A 14,690-nucleotide genomic window follows, 5' to 3' on the forward strand; every position below is an offset into this window, starting at 1 on the left:
AATTCTATTGAATAGGGCCCGGGGGGGGGGGGGGGCGTGTCCGTTCGACATCAACGAAAATAAGGTGGCTGGACCTGTGTTTCAGACTAGTTTTTTAGCAACATTGAAAGACCAGGAAAAACTATTTGCCTAACGATAAATTATTTATTCAAAATAGTCTCTTCTCCATCTTATAAACATACATGTATACATCAATGATGGTACGCAACTACAACGATTTATAATACAAGAAAAGAAATACACCAGGATGGAATATTAATCGGTCTGTTCAAAAAGTGTTAGTTTTTACACTATTGAGAGACTACCTACAAGCAAGCTAACACTCTATTCTCTTTATAATCTGGCAAATTGGCGAAGTATTAAACACATTGGCAGAAGCTTGCCACTATTTGTTCGGCCACTTCTTAAAGTTCCCATTTACAGACCACGTTTTGTAAATGAGTAGAAAAATGTAGAATGATTAATCAAGAAATCATGATCATAAACGTGATAATGGGCTTCTTCCAGCAAATTGAAAGAAATCCAAAAAAGATTCGCACGACTCGTCAACCAGACCCAGTCATGCATAAACAGGCCACAACTCCCCCTCCATCTATGCGAAAGGTTAACCTTCTTTACTCCTTATTGTTGACTATGCTTTTTAAACAAATTATTTACAGTTCTCGCCAATAGAAAAAATGTAGTGATTATCACATAATTTGAACACTAGCACAAGAAATGAAACAATCACAAGAAATATTGCACTACTTATACATGTACTTTTAACAACATTATCCAGAACCTGTAGTGTGATGATAACCACCAAATTTTTGCATCTCTTTTTAAAGTAAGACCCCCCCCCAACCCCCGAAAATTTGGCGGTTTCAACCAGACTTGAACCTTGACGCAAGTGCATTTCTGAAAATAATACACCACTACATTGGTCCAAGGTAGGAGAAGACAACTTTTTATTTACAATATTCTCCATGATCTATGGGTTATGACAGCAAGAATATATATCACGAAAAATATAACAACAACATTTTTTTCACTTCATGGGTCTATATCACAGTACGTTAATCATAAATTTTATGAGTCTGATTTGATACGATTTATTTATTAAGTGGGCTGATCCACACTATTTGACTATATCTTATCTAATCATAAAAAAAGGAAAATCAACAAAACGTACAAAACTGAATAAAGAATATACATGTATACAAAAGAATCTGAAATATTTGTTCAATAGCAATAAATTTGGACGGATGAAAATATAGATATATTTTTTGACATCGTAAACAAAAATTTCCAAAATTAGTAACAAGGCCACTTGTAGCTTTTGTATTTTGCATGCATATGATATCAGTATCTCGAGAAGTGATGATAATTTCTAAAGTATCATACGCAACATCAAGAATTCCTATCCCTGGACTGAATAAGAGGACCGTTCGATCCAGTTGACAGTTTCAGGCTGATTTATGGTACCTTTAGTCCGGTGCCCATCACTGAGCTCAACCTATTTGATGAAGTTAGTCATCACGTTGACAGGGCATAGCCACTCCTCTGTTGAGCCAGTGAGTTTTAGGTCAACTGACCAAGTTATTCATTGATTTTAGGCCTACGTAATGATGTAAGTCATCAAATTGATGGAGCAAAGCCACTCCTCTGATGAGCCAGTGAGTTTTAGGTCAACTGACCAAGTTATTCATTGATTTTAGGCCCACGTAATGATGTAAGTCATCAAGTTGATGGAGCAAAGCCACTGCTCGGATGAGCCAGTGAGTTTCAGGTCAACTGATCAAGTTATGCATTGGTTTTAGGCCTAAGTGATGATGTTAGTCATCAAGTTGACAGAGCATGGCCACTCCTCTGTTGATCCAGTGAGTTTCAGGCTGATCGACAGGCAGGTCTATGTCAAGGACATAGTTGGTGGAATGACCTGTTGTTGAAAGAATACCCCTTCTTGCACTCGTCTTATACACTGAAAAGAAAAGAAAAGATTTATAGAATGCAAAGGACGGGATACAAGTGATATTGTATAGCAAATAGACTGTGTGATATTGGGAATATGAGGCTTAAATCTAAACTCCAACCCACCTGGACAGTTGTATGTCTGTTTTTCCACAAACTTGGCTTTCTCCCCAGGTTTACACCAAATCTGTTCAACGGTTAAGGATAAAACACATATGCAACTGTATCTAAACTGTCCTCAAAAGTAGTAATCGAACTCACAGGAATCTTACCCAGGCCACAAAAGTGTGACCATTAGTTACTTCTCCTCCATGCTGATCTGAATCCAATTGGACGAGAAAACAACAAAAATAATTTTATAAGAGGCTTTCACCACCTGTCAACATAAGTTCAAGCTAAATAATACTTTCTCAAAGAGATGAGACCCTTTCATCAAGTCATGAATAAAGGATACGATAGGCATAGTATCATAAAGTAACTTGGGTTGTGATTCGCTTATGACCATTTTCTCTCTATCCCAGCATGCACCTTCGATATAGAGGCCCTTGACGTAGGCACCATTCGTCTGAAGAAGAAACAAAATAAATTTTAGCCAACACCGCACTGTTATCAAGACCTATCGATCATGATGACGTACGAGTACCCAAAAAAATCACGAAGAACATCTGAAATTTTACATAGGTCTAAAAATCAAACTATCAAAACAGTACACTTTGTACATTGTTTAGTCGAGTTTCTAACTGGATAGATGTTTCAATAAACCTGCCTATATGCAAAAATTTGCAAAACATTCCCATATAATTGTACACACGCAACACACGCTGTCAGGCATGTTCCAGAGAAGGTCTTCAAGATGTGAGATGACACAATAATGTAACAATACCAGACAAAAAAAGAACAAAATAAAGAAAGAATATCTCACAGGTTTTGCGCTCATGGTGTTCTCTGCCTTCGTAACCTCGAACTCAAATCCGAGGTGGTCGATAGGAATTTTATATTTTCTTGCAAAGTTTTGAGTGACACCTGTCAAGAATGACTGTGTGAAGTAGAAACCTGAGATCCAGAACACTTTTGGTATGCCATTACTGATCCAGTCCTGAAACAAGACCGGAAAGATATTTCTTTAAACAAGTACAAGGTTTTATTGATGAAATCCTTAAACGAGAGAGGTAAGTATGAACCGAAGTTAAAGCATGACTGATCCATTCCTGAAACAAGGTTCAAGGACCTCGCATGCACTTCACCATCAGTATACTGGTCTCACCTGTTTTGAGAAGAACACAGCAAATGTAGTAGCACCTGAGTTGTGCCAAAGATTATGCAAAGAATTAAACAGTGCGCATTTTGGCATATTATGGCAAATTTTCCAGAGAAAAAAAATACATGTTATATTTTTACCTTGAAGAACTGAATTCGAGCAAGAAGATCAGCAACATAGCTTCCCAAAGGCTTAAGCGAGGGGTAGGATTTTGCAGCCCACATTGTAGGAACCTTTCCAACCATCATGCTGTCGAACACATCCTCCAGTTCCGAGGACATAACGACAAGACCTTTGATGGCTTTGAGTGTGTCACGCAAACTCTGTCGCACCACTCGTGTCAGTCGATTGAATCGAATCAACTCCTGGACTAAGACTGTATTCATGGACTCCTCGTACTTGACAGGGTACTTGGCCTACAATGTGAAAACAGAGTATTGCTGGTGAAGTGAATCACACACGTAAAAGAGAAAATCCAGAAATTAGAAAACAAAAGTTGAAAATTTAAAAATTGGGCAGCAAAATCTGAAAATGTCAAGATGAGATTGCAAAACTTGACAATCAATAAATCGGATAACAAAACTTGGAACCGTCAAAGCATCAGACAAAATCTGATTTTCTTATATCGTGTTTTGATGGGCACTTACCTTCACGTCATCAAGATCAAAATCCTGGGGAATCTTGGACAAGATGTCATTTGCCAACTCCTCAATCACCTGCTGACCACTGCGACCTCCCCCAGAAGACTGAAACACAGACAGTGACGATCATATCAAAAGTTAATTCATACGTCGCAAAGATCAAGAAAGTCATTTTATGCATTGAATGCGTGCATTGGATCCAAAGGTACTCTTATATCTTCAGATTATGACAAGAACAGCTTGTGTTCTGAAGAAAAAAGATGGTGAGGAATTATCCACGCCTACATGTATAATTACACGAGTCCATGCATTTATTTATTCTGATGAATTGTAAGTGATACTGAATATCATGGTGTACAAAAATACTGAGAATAGACAGAAGAGATATGCAGAGTAAGTGATGATAGGGTACGAAAGGCTTGAAGGGATATAAACAATGTATTTAGGAATGTTTGCAATGGAAAGCCATGAAGGCTGGTCTGCACCCAAGCTGGAAAAGCATAGTTCAAGTACCCATGGTGTCATTTAAACATGATTCTTTTGGGATGTCACACATTTACACTACTGTTGCCCTGTGCACAAACATGCAGCAAGAAAAGTATCAATTTCTTGATCAAAACGAAATTTTGCAACGCCCCTACAATCTCTATCTGTGACACAAAGTGAGGTGATGAAGATATTCAAAATGTGCAGAAAAGACCAAAAGTTCTAATCCTAAATTCTGACACTACAACATAATGGTACCATGATGATGAGCTAGCCAACAAAGGTAATAGAAGTGAGATGAACTATTGTGTTTTATCTACCTTATTGTCCTGAAGAAGAGAGAAGACAGATTGGAGAGATGGAAGGAGGAAAGAGATACTACTTCGGTCTCGACATTAAAGCGGATTTCGCACGACGAACGTTTCGGCCTATTTGCGTTTTCTCGGGCGATGAAAATGAACCTTCTCATTTCCTGTTTTAAAGTCCGGCGCAGATCAGTTAGCTAGACTCGGCCTGATGAACATGTGGACAATAGGGCCTGCAATAGGGTTCCCTTCAGAAACTCGCGTATGACTTGATAATGCATCAATTGCTTTTGTCTAAAAAACAGTGAGTACTCAACTGCACTTTGACATATCACTACCCCAGCTATAGGCCTGTGTATTCAGATTCAGGCTGAACTCCCTGGGGGAGTATTATATGTACGAGCTGCATGTATTCAGTGCTCAGGGCTGGTATTCACTGCATTTTGCTATCTCTGCCAGCTTTGTGACCCTTTTTACTCCAAGGTGAAGAGAAACAAAGATGAAACAGTGGTGGTACTTCTGAGAGTCGAACCTACAACCTACTGATTATGAGCCCAAGGCGTATAAGATCAGTGCATGTGGTAGCTTACCTCTCTAGGGAGTGTGAGGAGGATGCCGTCAAATAGCTGTAGAGTCTCCTGTTGTTCTTTTGTGATGTCAGCATTCTCATGGAGCCCAAAAACCTGGAAAATAAGACACCATTATTAAAGGCCGAACGCAGATTTAAGGATTGTCTACTTTCTGCATGCAGAGACCTACCAGTCTCCTAATCCTTACAGCCTCCCTTTACCAGCCCCTAAACAATCCTTATGATCTCTACTCTCACTCCCACTCATTATTTTTCAACCTACCTCCGGATGTGGAGAAAGAGGCAGACTCCGGATGTACTCCAAGTAGCTATCGTACTGCCCGTCCGCCGGTGCAAAATAATCTCCACTAGTTGAGAAAGTGTACTTGTCATTTTCGATGGTGTCTGAACAGTAGAAGATGGCCAGAATACTCAGGATGAGACGTCGGTCCCAATCATCTGTTACGCGTCCACCGTAGTTACATTCTCCTGTCAGATACGAGAGGGCCTCCAGAGGAGGTGATTCATATTCGTTGATGAACATCTGAAAGGTGAATAGAAAATAAATGCAGTATTACCTTGCTTGACTCAGCCTTAAGGGCGGAGTCGAGAACATGCAACACGTGAGATAATTTTGCAATCTTACAGCTTGACACTTACCTCCAGTTGCCTAACACTGATCCGCAGGTCAGACTCATTAAACTCATACGGGATGTTCCACCCAAGGGGTCCAAATTTACGCCTTTCCTGTACCAGAGCATGGAAGAAACACAACCCGAACAAGAGCTTCTTGAAGACCTTCGGTTTATTACATCCGTTGAAAAATACTGGGTCTGATATTGGATCGTTCAAGTACGATCTGAGTAGATTCGCACGTAGGCCTTTTGGCGGTTCATTCGTCATTTTGACGCCATTTTGTAGGACAGAGACGGGGAAATCTGGTGATGGGTAACTTGTCAGCCAGAGACGGAAAGCTGGCTGTGTTTTTGATGCATCTGTGATGACGGAGTCGCAAATTCTCTCAAGTTCTCCAAGCCATGATTTCGCCAGGTGACAGTTCTGGAGGACTACCCAGGTTCCTGAATCAATTGCCTGTAAGTAAAGAGTCAAAATGAGAATTTTATCTAAATCTTGTGCAATCAAGGCTGGCTATCCAACTCACCACGATGCCTGCTTGATAAGTGACTGAAAGACCCAGGGGAAAGTATGTGCTACCCACACAATAAACAGCCGAAATGTGTGCTCGTTGGTAAATTTTCTAAAATAATATATTAAAATGAAATTCCTTACCTCCATAATCATCTTCTCAGCGATAGGACCCTGTCCTTGACCCAGTGATATCGTCTGAAGACGGTTACCCGTCACACCTACAAAATTAGGAAAGGAAACTAAATGTAACAAATGCACACGATGGAAAAACAGTACATGAGAGATATGTTTTCAAAAATTTATATGATAATATTCTTTGAGAAGTCTCAAAACTTCAAGGAGAAAAAAAGTGTAAAAATTACTAATTATATTTAGTTTAAGGCAAATTTCCGACAGCTGACGGCTGGTTCAAACGTATTAGCCCACTCGGGTCTACAGCTCAGGTTAAAAAAATCTAATTAAATCTAATTTGATAAATCAAGGCAGATTATAGAAGGCTATAACATTTAGAAGGCTATTACCATGCATGTGCATGATTAAAGGGATAAAATCAAAATGTGGTTTGTATTTTATATATTTATGGAGTTTATTTTAAAGTTAACCAACTTTATGTTCACGAAATAAAATTGGAAAGAATCATGGGACGATGGGCTCTGAAACAAAACGTTCTATGTACAAAAATGCATGTATCAACGTGGGGCAAGTGCAGTAACACATATTTTATCAATGTTTAAGGTTCTGTTTAGGAAAGTGGACAACACACCCTATGTGGTGTTAAAACAAGAGGCGCTGAAATAAACAGAAATGCTATTAACTTGATTAAAATTAAAGTGGGGCAAAACGTGCATATTTTGTTAAGCACACCATGCGAGTTTGGAGCCAAAGCTAGAATCAGTTTCAAGATATTCAAATTAATCTCAGGCATTGATTGTTATGGAGCCCAATAATTTGGGTATGGGAAAATTATAAGCAATTTGTTCCCTGAGATTACCGTTCGAGTTGTTATAGGGCAGATTTTCAAAGGTTTGTGTTGAAAGCTATATCGGGAGAAATTATCACGAGTTTAAAAGTAGAACATCTATTGGAAATTAAGGGGTAACAACCAGTTTCTTGTATTATTGTACATGTATGTCACTATACATTAGAGGGTTCTCTAAAATGTATATGTAGTTATCTTTATCTACATTCTCAAGCAAATTCCAATATGGCCACCTGGAAGCCATCTTGAATATATGCATGATGTCATTTTATTATCATACAAGAAAACCAAAGCATTGGCTCCATGCTGTCACCTCTGATAACAATTCTGACTCCGTTTTAACCGGCATTTGCGGAATATTTCCCCAAATTGGAAGCGGAGGTGAAATCAGAAATGACGTTGTGATGTTTGAGTATTAAGTGCTGTATTTAAATCGTTTGGTGAGGTTGTCCTTGATGATAAGCGTCTGTGTCACCTTTGCTTTCAGGTCTTCCGTGTTTGGTGCTTGACTGCGTGTTCGGTCGGCTACCTGGTGTACGAGGTACGACTCCTAACAGCAGAAAGTGGAACAAAGTGATAGAAAAGAAAAGTGAGATTAGAGAAGAGAAAGATATCACAGAGACGTCGCACCCTATTTCCTTGGGTGACAACGCCACAATCAGTATATACAACGTCAGGTCTAGACTGTATTTGCTACCCTGAAACACTAGAAAGAGATCAAGGTTAAGAGAAGAAGAAGACGTCAGATGTAGTTCATGGGTTAGCGAAAGAGAGAGACATTAGAAAAGATCCATAATTTACAAAAAAGTCTCAGACATATAAAACAGTTGCAGAATCCAACTTACTGGAATGTAATGCACCCCACACCATTCTTAATGTAACTTTGTACACAGATAGCATGCTGTTTGTTTTACCATATACATGTACACCGCTGCCACCCCAAAACCTTTACCGTATCCATGTTATCATTAAGGCATACTGTGGTTGGAATCTTTGTCACATTGACATAGAGTCACAACAAGTGACTCGAGAGGATGGCCCTGATCGAAAGTCAGGCCATCTGACATGAGAGTCTGATTCACTGGCAGTTTTAAAAGAGCAAGGCCAGCTGACATAAAGTTGGGCCCGAGTGTGAGGTCTGCTGACATAGAGTCAGTGAGGTCCACTGACATGGCCTACTGACGAAGACTTAAGCCCAACAGGTGAGAAATCCCATGAAGATTTCATAGAAGATAGTTAGCAGATGAAGTGACCCCGGCAGGTCGTCTTGAAGTGTAGCCTAAAAACTACAGTCTGCCTCTTAGATAACAGCTGGTCACTGTGTGTATTGTGTTAGAGTGCATATCCTCCCTCCCTCAAAATTGACACACATCAAAAACATACAGTAACCAGTTGTGTATAAGCATGACAGGCTTAGCAGTAAAGCCCTTTATGCAGCTCCTTAAAACTTGTGCTACAACCGCATGCAAAGTAACAAAACAATCACCATCTGCTAAATCACTATCTGAAACGAGGAAGGGGACTTCTGAAGTATCCCTGGCTAGCACCTCGATCCTAGCGGATTCGATTGGCTTCTATACCATTCAATGTACAAGAAAATATGACTTTATGATCTCAATTCTATCATTTCATGCTATTACCAGACCATCTAAAAGGGCTACGAAAAACACACGACAGACCGCAATAAATCTTGAGCTACTTCTAGATGGACATGGGTTGACTTAAGTAGTTTTAGGACAGACAGCAAACCTACATGTAACAGGTTTCAAGCAGACACTTTCTTTTTCACCAAATTGCTACAAGGGACTAAAGCGTGCTCTATTTTGACGACATTAGTTAACCTGGCCATCAAAACTATGCAATCACAAAAGGTTTGCCTGCCAACTATTTGCCAATAACTTGAAAGCTAAAGAAATGGTCTAGAAGAAAGTGTACGATGAATCTCAAAAGATATCTATTTTTCTAGAAAATATTGCATGGTAGTAAACCTCACTCTAACGTTTACCTTTAGTTTTAACCGTTCCAGTCTGGTAACCTATCCGATAACACATAGACTGATCAAATACATACACCAAATAATATCATGGCATTTAATGATAAATTGACACAAAGTTTCACAACAAGGAAATGAAACGATCATGAAATGCAAGAAATACCACAGCTGAGACAACCATCACATGAAGAGAGCATCAAATCCTTACAATTTTTCAAAAACTTTTTAAAGAAAACTTATAAACTTCGTTACATTTCTTACCTTTTTCCTCGGCGAATCTATACAGTCCCGCCATGGGGTCAGCTCCCGGTGACAACACAAAGACAAGCGGTGAGAAAAAACTCGAATCCTCGTAGCTGAGCGACAAGTTAAAAGTTGGTGGTTCGATGTATTCATTGCCCATACGCTCTGTGATGAAGTTTTGGATGGCTGGAACCATCTGAAAAGATCAAAGGGGGTTTTCATGAAATCTTCCACATTTATAACGATCAGGTTATAGTGTCTTGTCATATTGAATTACAGTAAACCGTCACTTTACTTTAAACCTTTTAACTATAACTTAGACCTACTCACCTTATCTGGTCTCAAACACCGCAGTACGATTAACTCCTGTATCTTAGTCAGTTGGTCATCCCAAGGCGATGGACATTTCTCTTTTTCAGGATTCGGTGAGTCGGATATTCTCTTCCACTCATTCAACTGGAAATACGAACGAATTTATCAAACAACTGGCAGTTTTAGGTGCAGGCATTTCTATAGTCAAGGTATTTACAGTATGGCTGGGGAATGAATGCAAAGCTATGACACTTCTTGCAGGTACAAAATCACTTTTTGGCGATACAAATCTGTCCATTCTTGTAACAAAGCAACTTTTGATAGTCTTCCTCACTCTTCCAGCAGAAAAAGTTCCAACATGCTCCCTAAAATCCTCACTTGTCCAACCTACATTTGCTTTGAAGTGGTCAACAAATCCCTTGAAGGCGGGAAGGTCTGAGCACCTGACGATCTCAGCCCAGGACTTCTCCGTGAGCCAGTTGGGTGCAGGATTAGGGAAGGGATTCTCCAAGGCAACGCCACCAGTCAGAAGGAACCGCCACTCACGGTCATCGATCCACCCGCTGAAAATGTGCCAAACATTAAAGTTTAGTTCGTTTTCATGTTCCGAGATTTTGCTCTTTGGCACACAGGCACCACATTGACTTCTATAGGGTGTTAAGGGGAGAGAACTCGGAAGGGATATGGACCCAAAACGTCTCAGTCAGCAATCACATCCCATCCTCCAAAACTGGGCTGTGTTTGAAGCCCTGCTGAAAGTGGCCTGGCCAAAGAATCAAAATATCGAGAAGAAACTGTGAGGTACAGAGGAAGACCTAAAGGCCAGTGTACCGACACAACTCGAGAGTTCTTCCCAGGAAGTACATTATGCACCAACATAATGGAACTCAGGGGATCTTCCCACAGACTAGCAGATTTACTCGAAGAGATAGCGGTTAGAATGTTACTTACTCTCCCTTAGCAATTCCTATACACAGCAGGAACGAGAAGAGCAGTTTATCCTTCTCGAAGAGAGAGCGGCAGATATTCTGGTAGATACTGTAGGTGAAGTGGTCGTTCAAGTTCTGGATTCTCTCATGGAGTGTTGATGAGGGTTTACTGTTCATAATCGACTGAAAATGATGAAGAGAAATAATTAAAGAGAAATAGGTACTGGCCAAGGCATGGACTTCCCAAGTCGAAAACTCGACACTTCAACACACAGAGAAGCAGAAGGCATGCTTTTACTGTCCTTAAGATAGAGCGAGAGGAGACTCCTTCGCAGTGTTCCAGGAATCGGCAGGGTCAAGCCTTTGTGGCATGTTTAAAAATTGGGACTCTACGCATTCATTGACACATATGATTTGACTTTAACCAGTTGAACCTAGAAGAACAAGTCCTCTAACTAAACTTGCCTTACCTGTAGGTATAAGTTGATGAACCAATTGAGAGAGTATTGGTACATCGGGTCAATGTTGGCAAGATCTTGGATTGTGAAGAACATGATACTGCTGTGTTTTGCCACCTGAAAAAGATCAAATGATATCGTACATTATTTTGACAAGAATGTGGTGTAATGCATTTCAGCTCAGGAATTTCGACCTCATTGATGCACTCATCCCCGTAAGTTACTCACCGGCCTGTAACCATTCCGGACTTCGTCTATTTCGATCTCCGTCTTCGTAGCGATTTCCTGTTTCTCTGAGATTTCCGCTGATAGCACCTTACTGGAGGAGAGAATGTCAATGGCCGTTTCGTCCTCAAGAATGTTGCCCTGAAAAGCAAAAACACAAAAATAAAAGGCAGGCAAATATTTTGGGTTTACAGTACATGCAAGGAACCCTTAATTGCTCCTCTTGATCTGGGAATGGGTACAAGCCTAACCTGTGACGTCAATGGGCGATAATCAATATCCCCAGCTCTCCTACTGTCCAAGGTGCATCATGCTACCTTATCAGGGATTAGCTTTGGCCTGATGGCCCACAGCAGCAGACTTTAACCTACCAAATCTCTTAGATATCACTTGCAAATCACTTGAAATGACCTACCTGAGATGACGACAAAACTTCCAATATTTTGTCCTCAATTTCCTTGAGCTGGCGGCGATTCTTGGCACTTTCTAAGATCAGCTGGTTCTTCTTCTCTTCCAACTCAGGTTTTTCTTTCGCCGCTACAATCCCCAGCAACTGGTCCTCCAGACCTAGTGGTGTGATCATGAAGTTGAGGAGCGTCACCTAAGAAGAGAAATAGATGCACCAGGTTAAACAGCTGGCCGATTAGTTTGATACAGCATGTAAAGGGGCAGTCCGTTTCTGAAGTTAGATAGAGTCTGATAAAAGTTGAGTTGGACGCTATACAAATGTGATTGATAGATAGATAGATAACCCAAGTGCAGCATTAATCTATGTCACAAGCAAACCATCAAACAAGAGGTCTTTTTGACTGCAATCCTCAGCAGCTCTGTTCAAAGAAGCCATGACTGACACAACAGAAAACAACATCGATACACATTCACGCTGAGAGTTGACCTACCTTGACAGAGACCTCCGGAAGATAGTGCGGATTCCGCAAACTTGTGGTGATGTAGAATTTAAAATCCTTGCTGTATTCGATGATGCGGTCACCAATCCTTATGTAATCTACATTACTCTGGAAAGTGAACAGGGAACAAATTGAAAGGCTTAGAGCGCACAGGGCAGAAGTGGATGTTAATACCATTTCAAGTTGAAAGAAATCGCTAAAATATATGTCATTGTCTAGCTATCATAGGCCCTCAAATCACTCAGTCCAGTGAATCAACTCTATTGCCTGCGGTAACACCATCTTGATAAGGTAATGTAGGACTGATCTTGGCTGCGGGTGTCATCAGACTACTTTAGCAGCAGCACACAGTTTATATCATTATGAAAACTTTGATTGAGAATGAAATAGGCATCGAGTGGATATTTAATATTGAATGGAGAATACTTTTAGTGCAATGATTAGTAGATGAAAATAACAATCAAGAAACTAGCTAGTTTTCACTAAATAATGAGTAATGAATGCAAGCATTGACCGTGGTCGTGATTTGTTTGGTGATGGCATTGGTTTAAAACGTCAGGATTCTATACCGGAGAGATGCGATTGATAAATGCTGCATGAAACAACAAGACAAGATGTAAACATATCATGACATTGCTGACAATGAAAACATTGGGGTCCTCTAACTACTGACAAAAGTCGACCTGATTTCTTCAACCCCTTGAAAACGTACGGAAAAAACACTAGCACACACACAAACCAATGATACTGTCAACTTACATGTGGCTAGACAACCAAAGGAAAATAAAACTTAACAAGTTAGAATGAATGATTAATGAGAGTTGTAGTAAAATGTCTTGTCATAAAAAAATACTGACAGAACACTCGGATAAATTAAATTTATTACACATGTTACCGCTCTGCAGGTCAGTGGTGCAGTAGGGGTCTTATTTTAATTATCGCCCTGTGGGTCAATAGCAGTTAAAACTTGTATCTCCAATTATTTTGCAGATTACTCACCTGTTTAAATGTTTGCTTGAGGAGCAGTGGTTCTAAGATTGGGTCAAGCTCCTCACCAACATTTTCCAGGAGGCAAGGATTACCAAACTGCAAAACAACAAGAAACAGTTCAGGTAGACTCACGGTGACTGAACCCCTGGCTTTCCCCCAAAGTGAAAAGCCCTGTCAAAACATTGTTTTTCTTCAAGGAACATGTGACCGAGTACACAAGACCATTTACCTGCAGACAATTCTCTAGCGCCCTCGTATAGTTTGGATCCGAGAGTTTGACTACAGCAAGCTTATTTGCTTTCTCCATATTCTTGATCCATTTGTTGGCCTGGCCTTGCGGGTCAATCATCAGAGGCCATCGGTTAGCGCAGGAAACAATGATAGCATTGTCAACCGAGAAACTGTAAAATGTAAAAGAATATTGTAAAATTGGGAACTTGTTGGACGTGACCTTCAAACAAGGTTTTTTAAGTGATTTGAAATACGGGGGTGAATGGGTCAACTAACTTACTTATCAACTGGCAGCCCGGCTATCTGCCAGTCTCTGATCTTGACTGGTTCGCCGAGGGTCGACGAGAGAGAGAAATGGTCAGAGATTGGGATGTTTTTCCCTTCACACCTCTCATGCCAATCCTTCAAACAGTCCTGTAAAAAAGAAGGTATAGAATCATAATAAAGGAAACCAGAAGGGACAGAGGGTTTAATAGAAATCGGAGAAAAAACTTACCACCTGGCCTATATACCAAGGTTTGCAGAAGTACACTGCAAATGCAGCAAGAATCTGTTAATAATTTTTCTCACCTGTCTGTAAGCTAATTCAAATGGTCCAAGGTAAGCAACCACACCTGCTGAGAGGAGTACATCACCAACAATGTTGTCATAGGTGTAGCTGAGGTTCTTGACATTCTGGAACATGGAGATCACAAAGGTAAAGTAAAACATCTCTATTAGGGACACCCTTAGGACTGTCAAATGCTTTCCTTAGTAGAGCTGTCTTGATTAAAGATGTCAAATTGAGGTGTTGGATGAGGGGGTCATTCCACTGCCTTGGAAGGAAAAATCTATATCTTGTGATGGTCTAGTCTTCCCTGGCAGATGGAGTATTAGCCAATATAATAGTCACACAACAAACTGCTGCTTTAAGCAAACATGCAGAAGACCACGACTGAGAAAAGCAAAGCAAAACCTACCTCAGTCCATCTCTTCTTCTCTCCACCGAGCCCACTGATGAGCTTCTCAGCACGGATTATCTTCACTTTGGTCAGTTCTATGTTGTCTTCGAGATTCTACAAAAAG

General features: G+C 40.3%; 1 protein-coding gene across 5 annotated transcripts in view; it reads right to left on the minus strand.

Moving 5' to 3' along the window:
- Positions 1-131: 131 nt before the first annotated feature.
- Positions 132-14,690, minus strand: part of LOC135491518 (dynein axonemal heavy chain 3-like) — a 47,879-nt gene continuing 33,320 nt past the window's right edge. For 3 of the 5 annotated variants that reach the window (XM_064777463.1, XM_064777462.1, XM_064777461.1), the window contains 24 exons: positions 14,585-14,680; positions 14,196-14,300; positions 13,906-14,039; positions 13,624-13,795; positions 13,404-13,490; positions 12,396-12,512; positions 11,912-12,097; positions 11,500-11,637; positions 11,284-11,388; positions 10,836-10,996; positions 10,276-10,447; positions 9,903-10,028; positions 9,591-9,768; positions 7,812-7,886; positions 6,499-6,575; positions 5,869-6,300; positions 5,492-5,752; positions 5,231-5,323; positions 3,856-3,954; positions 3,349-3,624; positions 2,873-3,046; positions 2,405-2,515; positions 2,077-2,137; positions 132-1,960 (listed from right to left, as the gene is read on the minus strand). In XM_064777463.1, the coding sequence (XP_064633533.1) occupies positions 1,815-1,960; positions 2,077-2,137; positions 2,405-2,515; positions 2,873-3,046; positions 3,349-3,624; positions 3,856-3,954; positions 5,231-5,323; positions 5,492-5,752; positions 5,869-6,300; positions 6,499-6,575; positions 7,812-7,886; positions 9,591-9,768; positions 9,903-10,028; positions 10,276-10,447; positions 10,836-10,996; positions 11,284-11,388; positions 11,500-11,637; positions 11,912-12,097; positions 12,396-12,512; positions 13,404-13,490; positions 13,624-13,795; positions 13,906-14,039; positions 14,196-14,300; positions 14,585-14,680 (3,582 nt within the window). In that variant the 3' untranslated portion in view covers positions 132-1,814. Of the gene's footprint in view, positions 1,961-2,076; positions 2,138-2,404; positions 2,516-2,872; positions 3,047-3,348; positions 3,625-3,855; positions 3,955-5,230; positions 5,324-5,491; positions 5,753-5,868; positions 6,301-6,498; positions 6,576-7,811; positions 7,887-9,341; positions 9,372-9,590; positions 9,769-9,902; positions 10,029-10,275; positions 10,448-10,835; positions 10,997-11,283; positions 11,389-11,499; positions 11,638-11,911; positions 12,098-12,395; positions 12,513-13,403; positions 13,491-13,623; positions 13,796-13,905; positions 14,040-14,195; positions 14,301-14,584; positions 14,681-14,690 lie in introns of all 5 variants that reach the window. The other 2 variants (XM_064777464.1, XM_064777465.1) reach the window with 2 other exon arrangements.

This window comes from Lineus longissimus, chromosome 7 (assembly GCF_910592395.1).
Source record: "Lineus longissimus chromosome 7, tnLinLong1.2, whole genome shotgun sequence".
NCBI lineage: Eukaryota > Metazoa > Nemertea > Pilidiophora > Heteronemertea > Lineidae > Lineus > Lineus longissimus.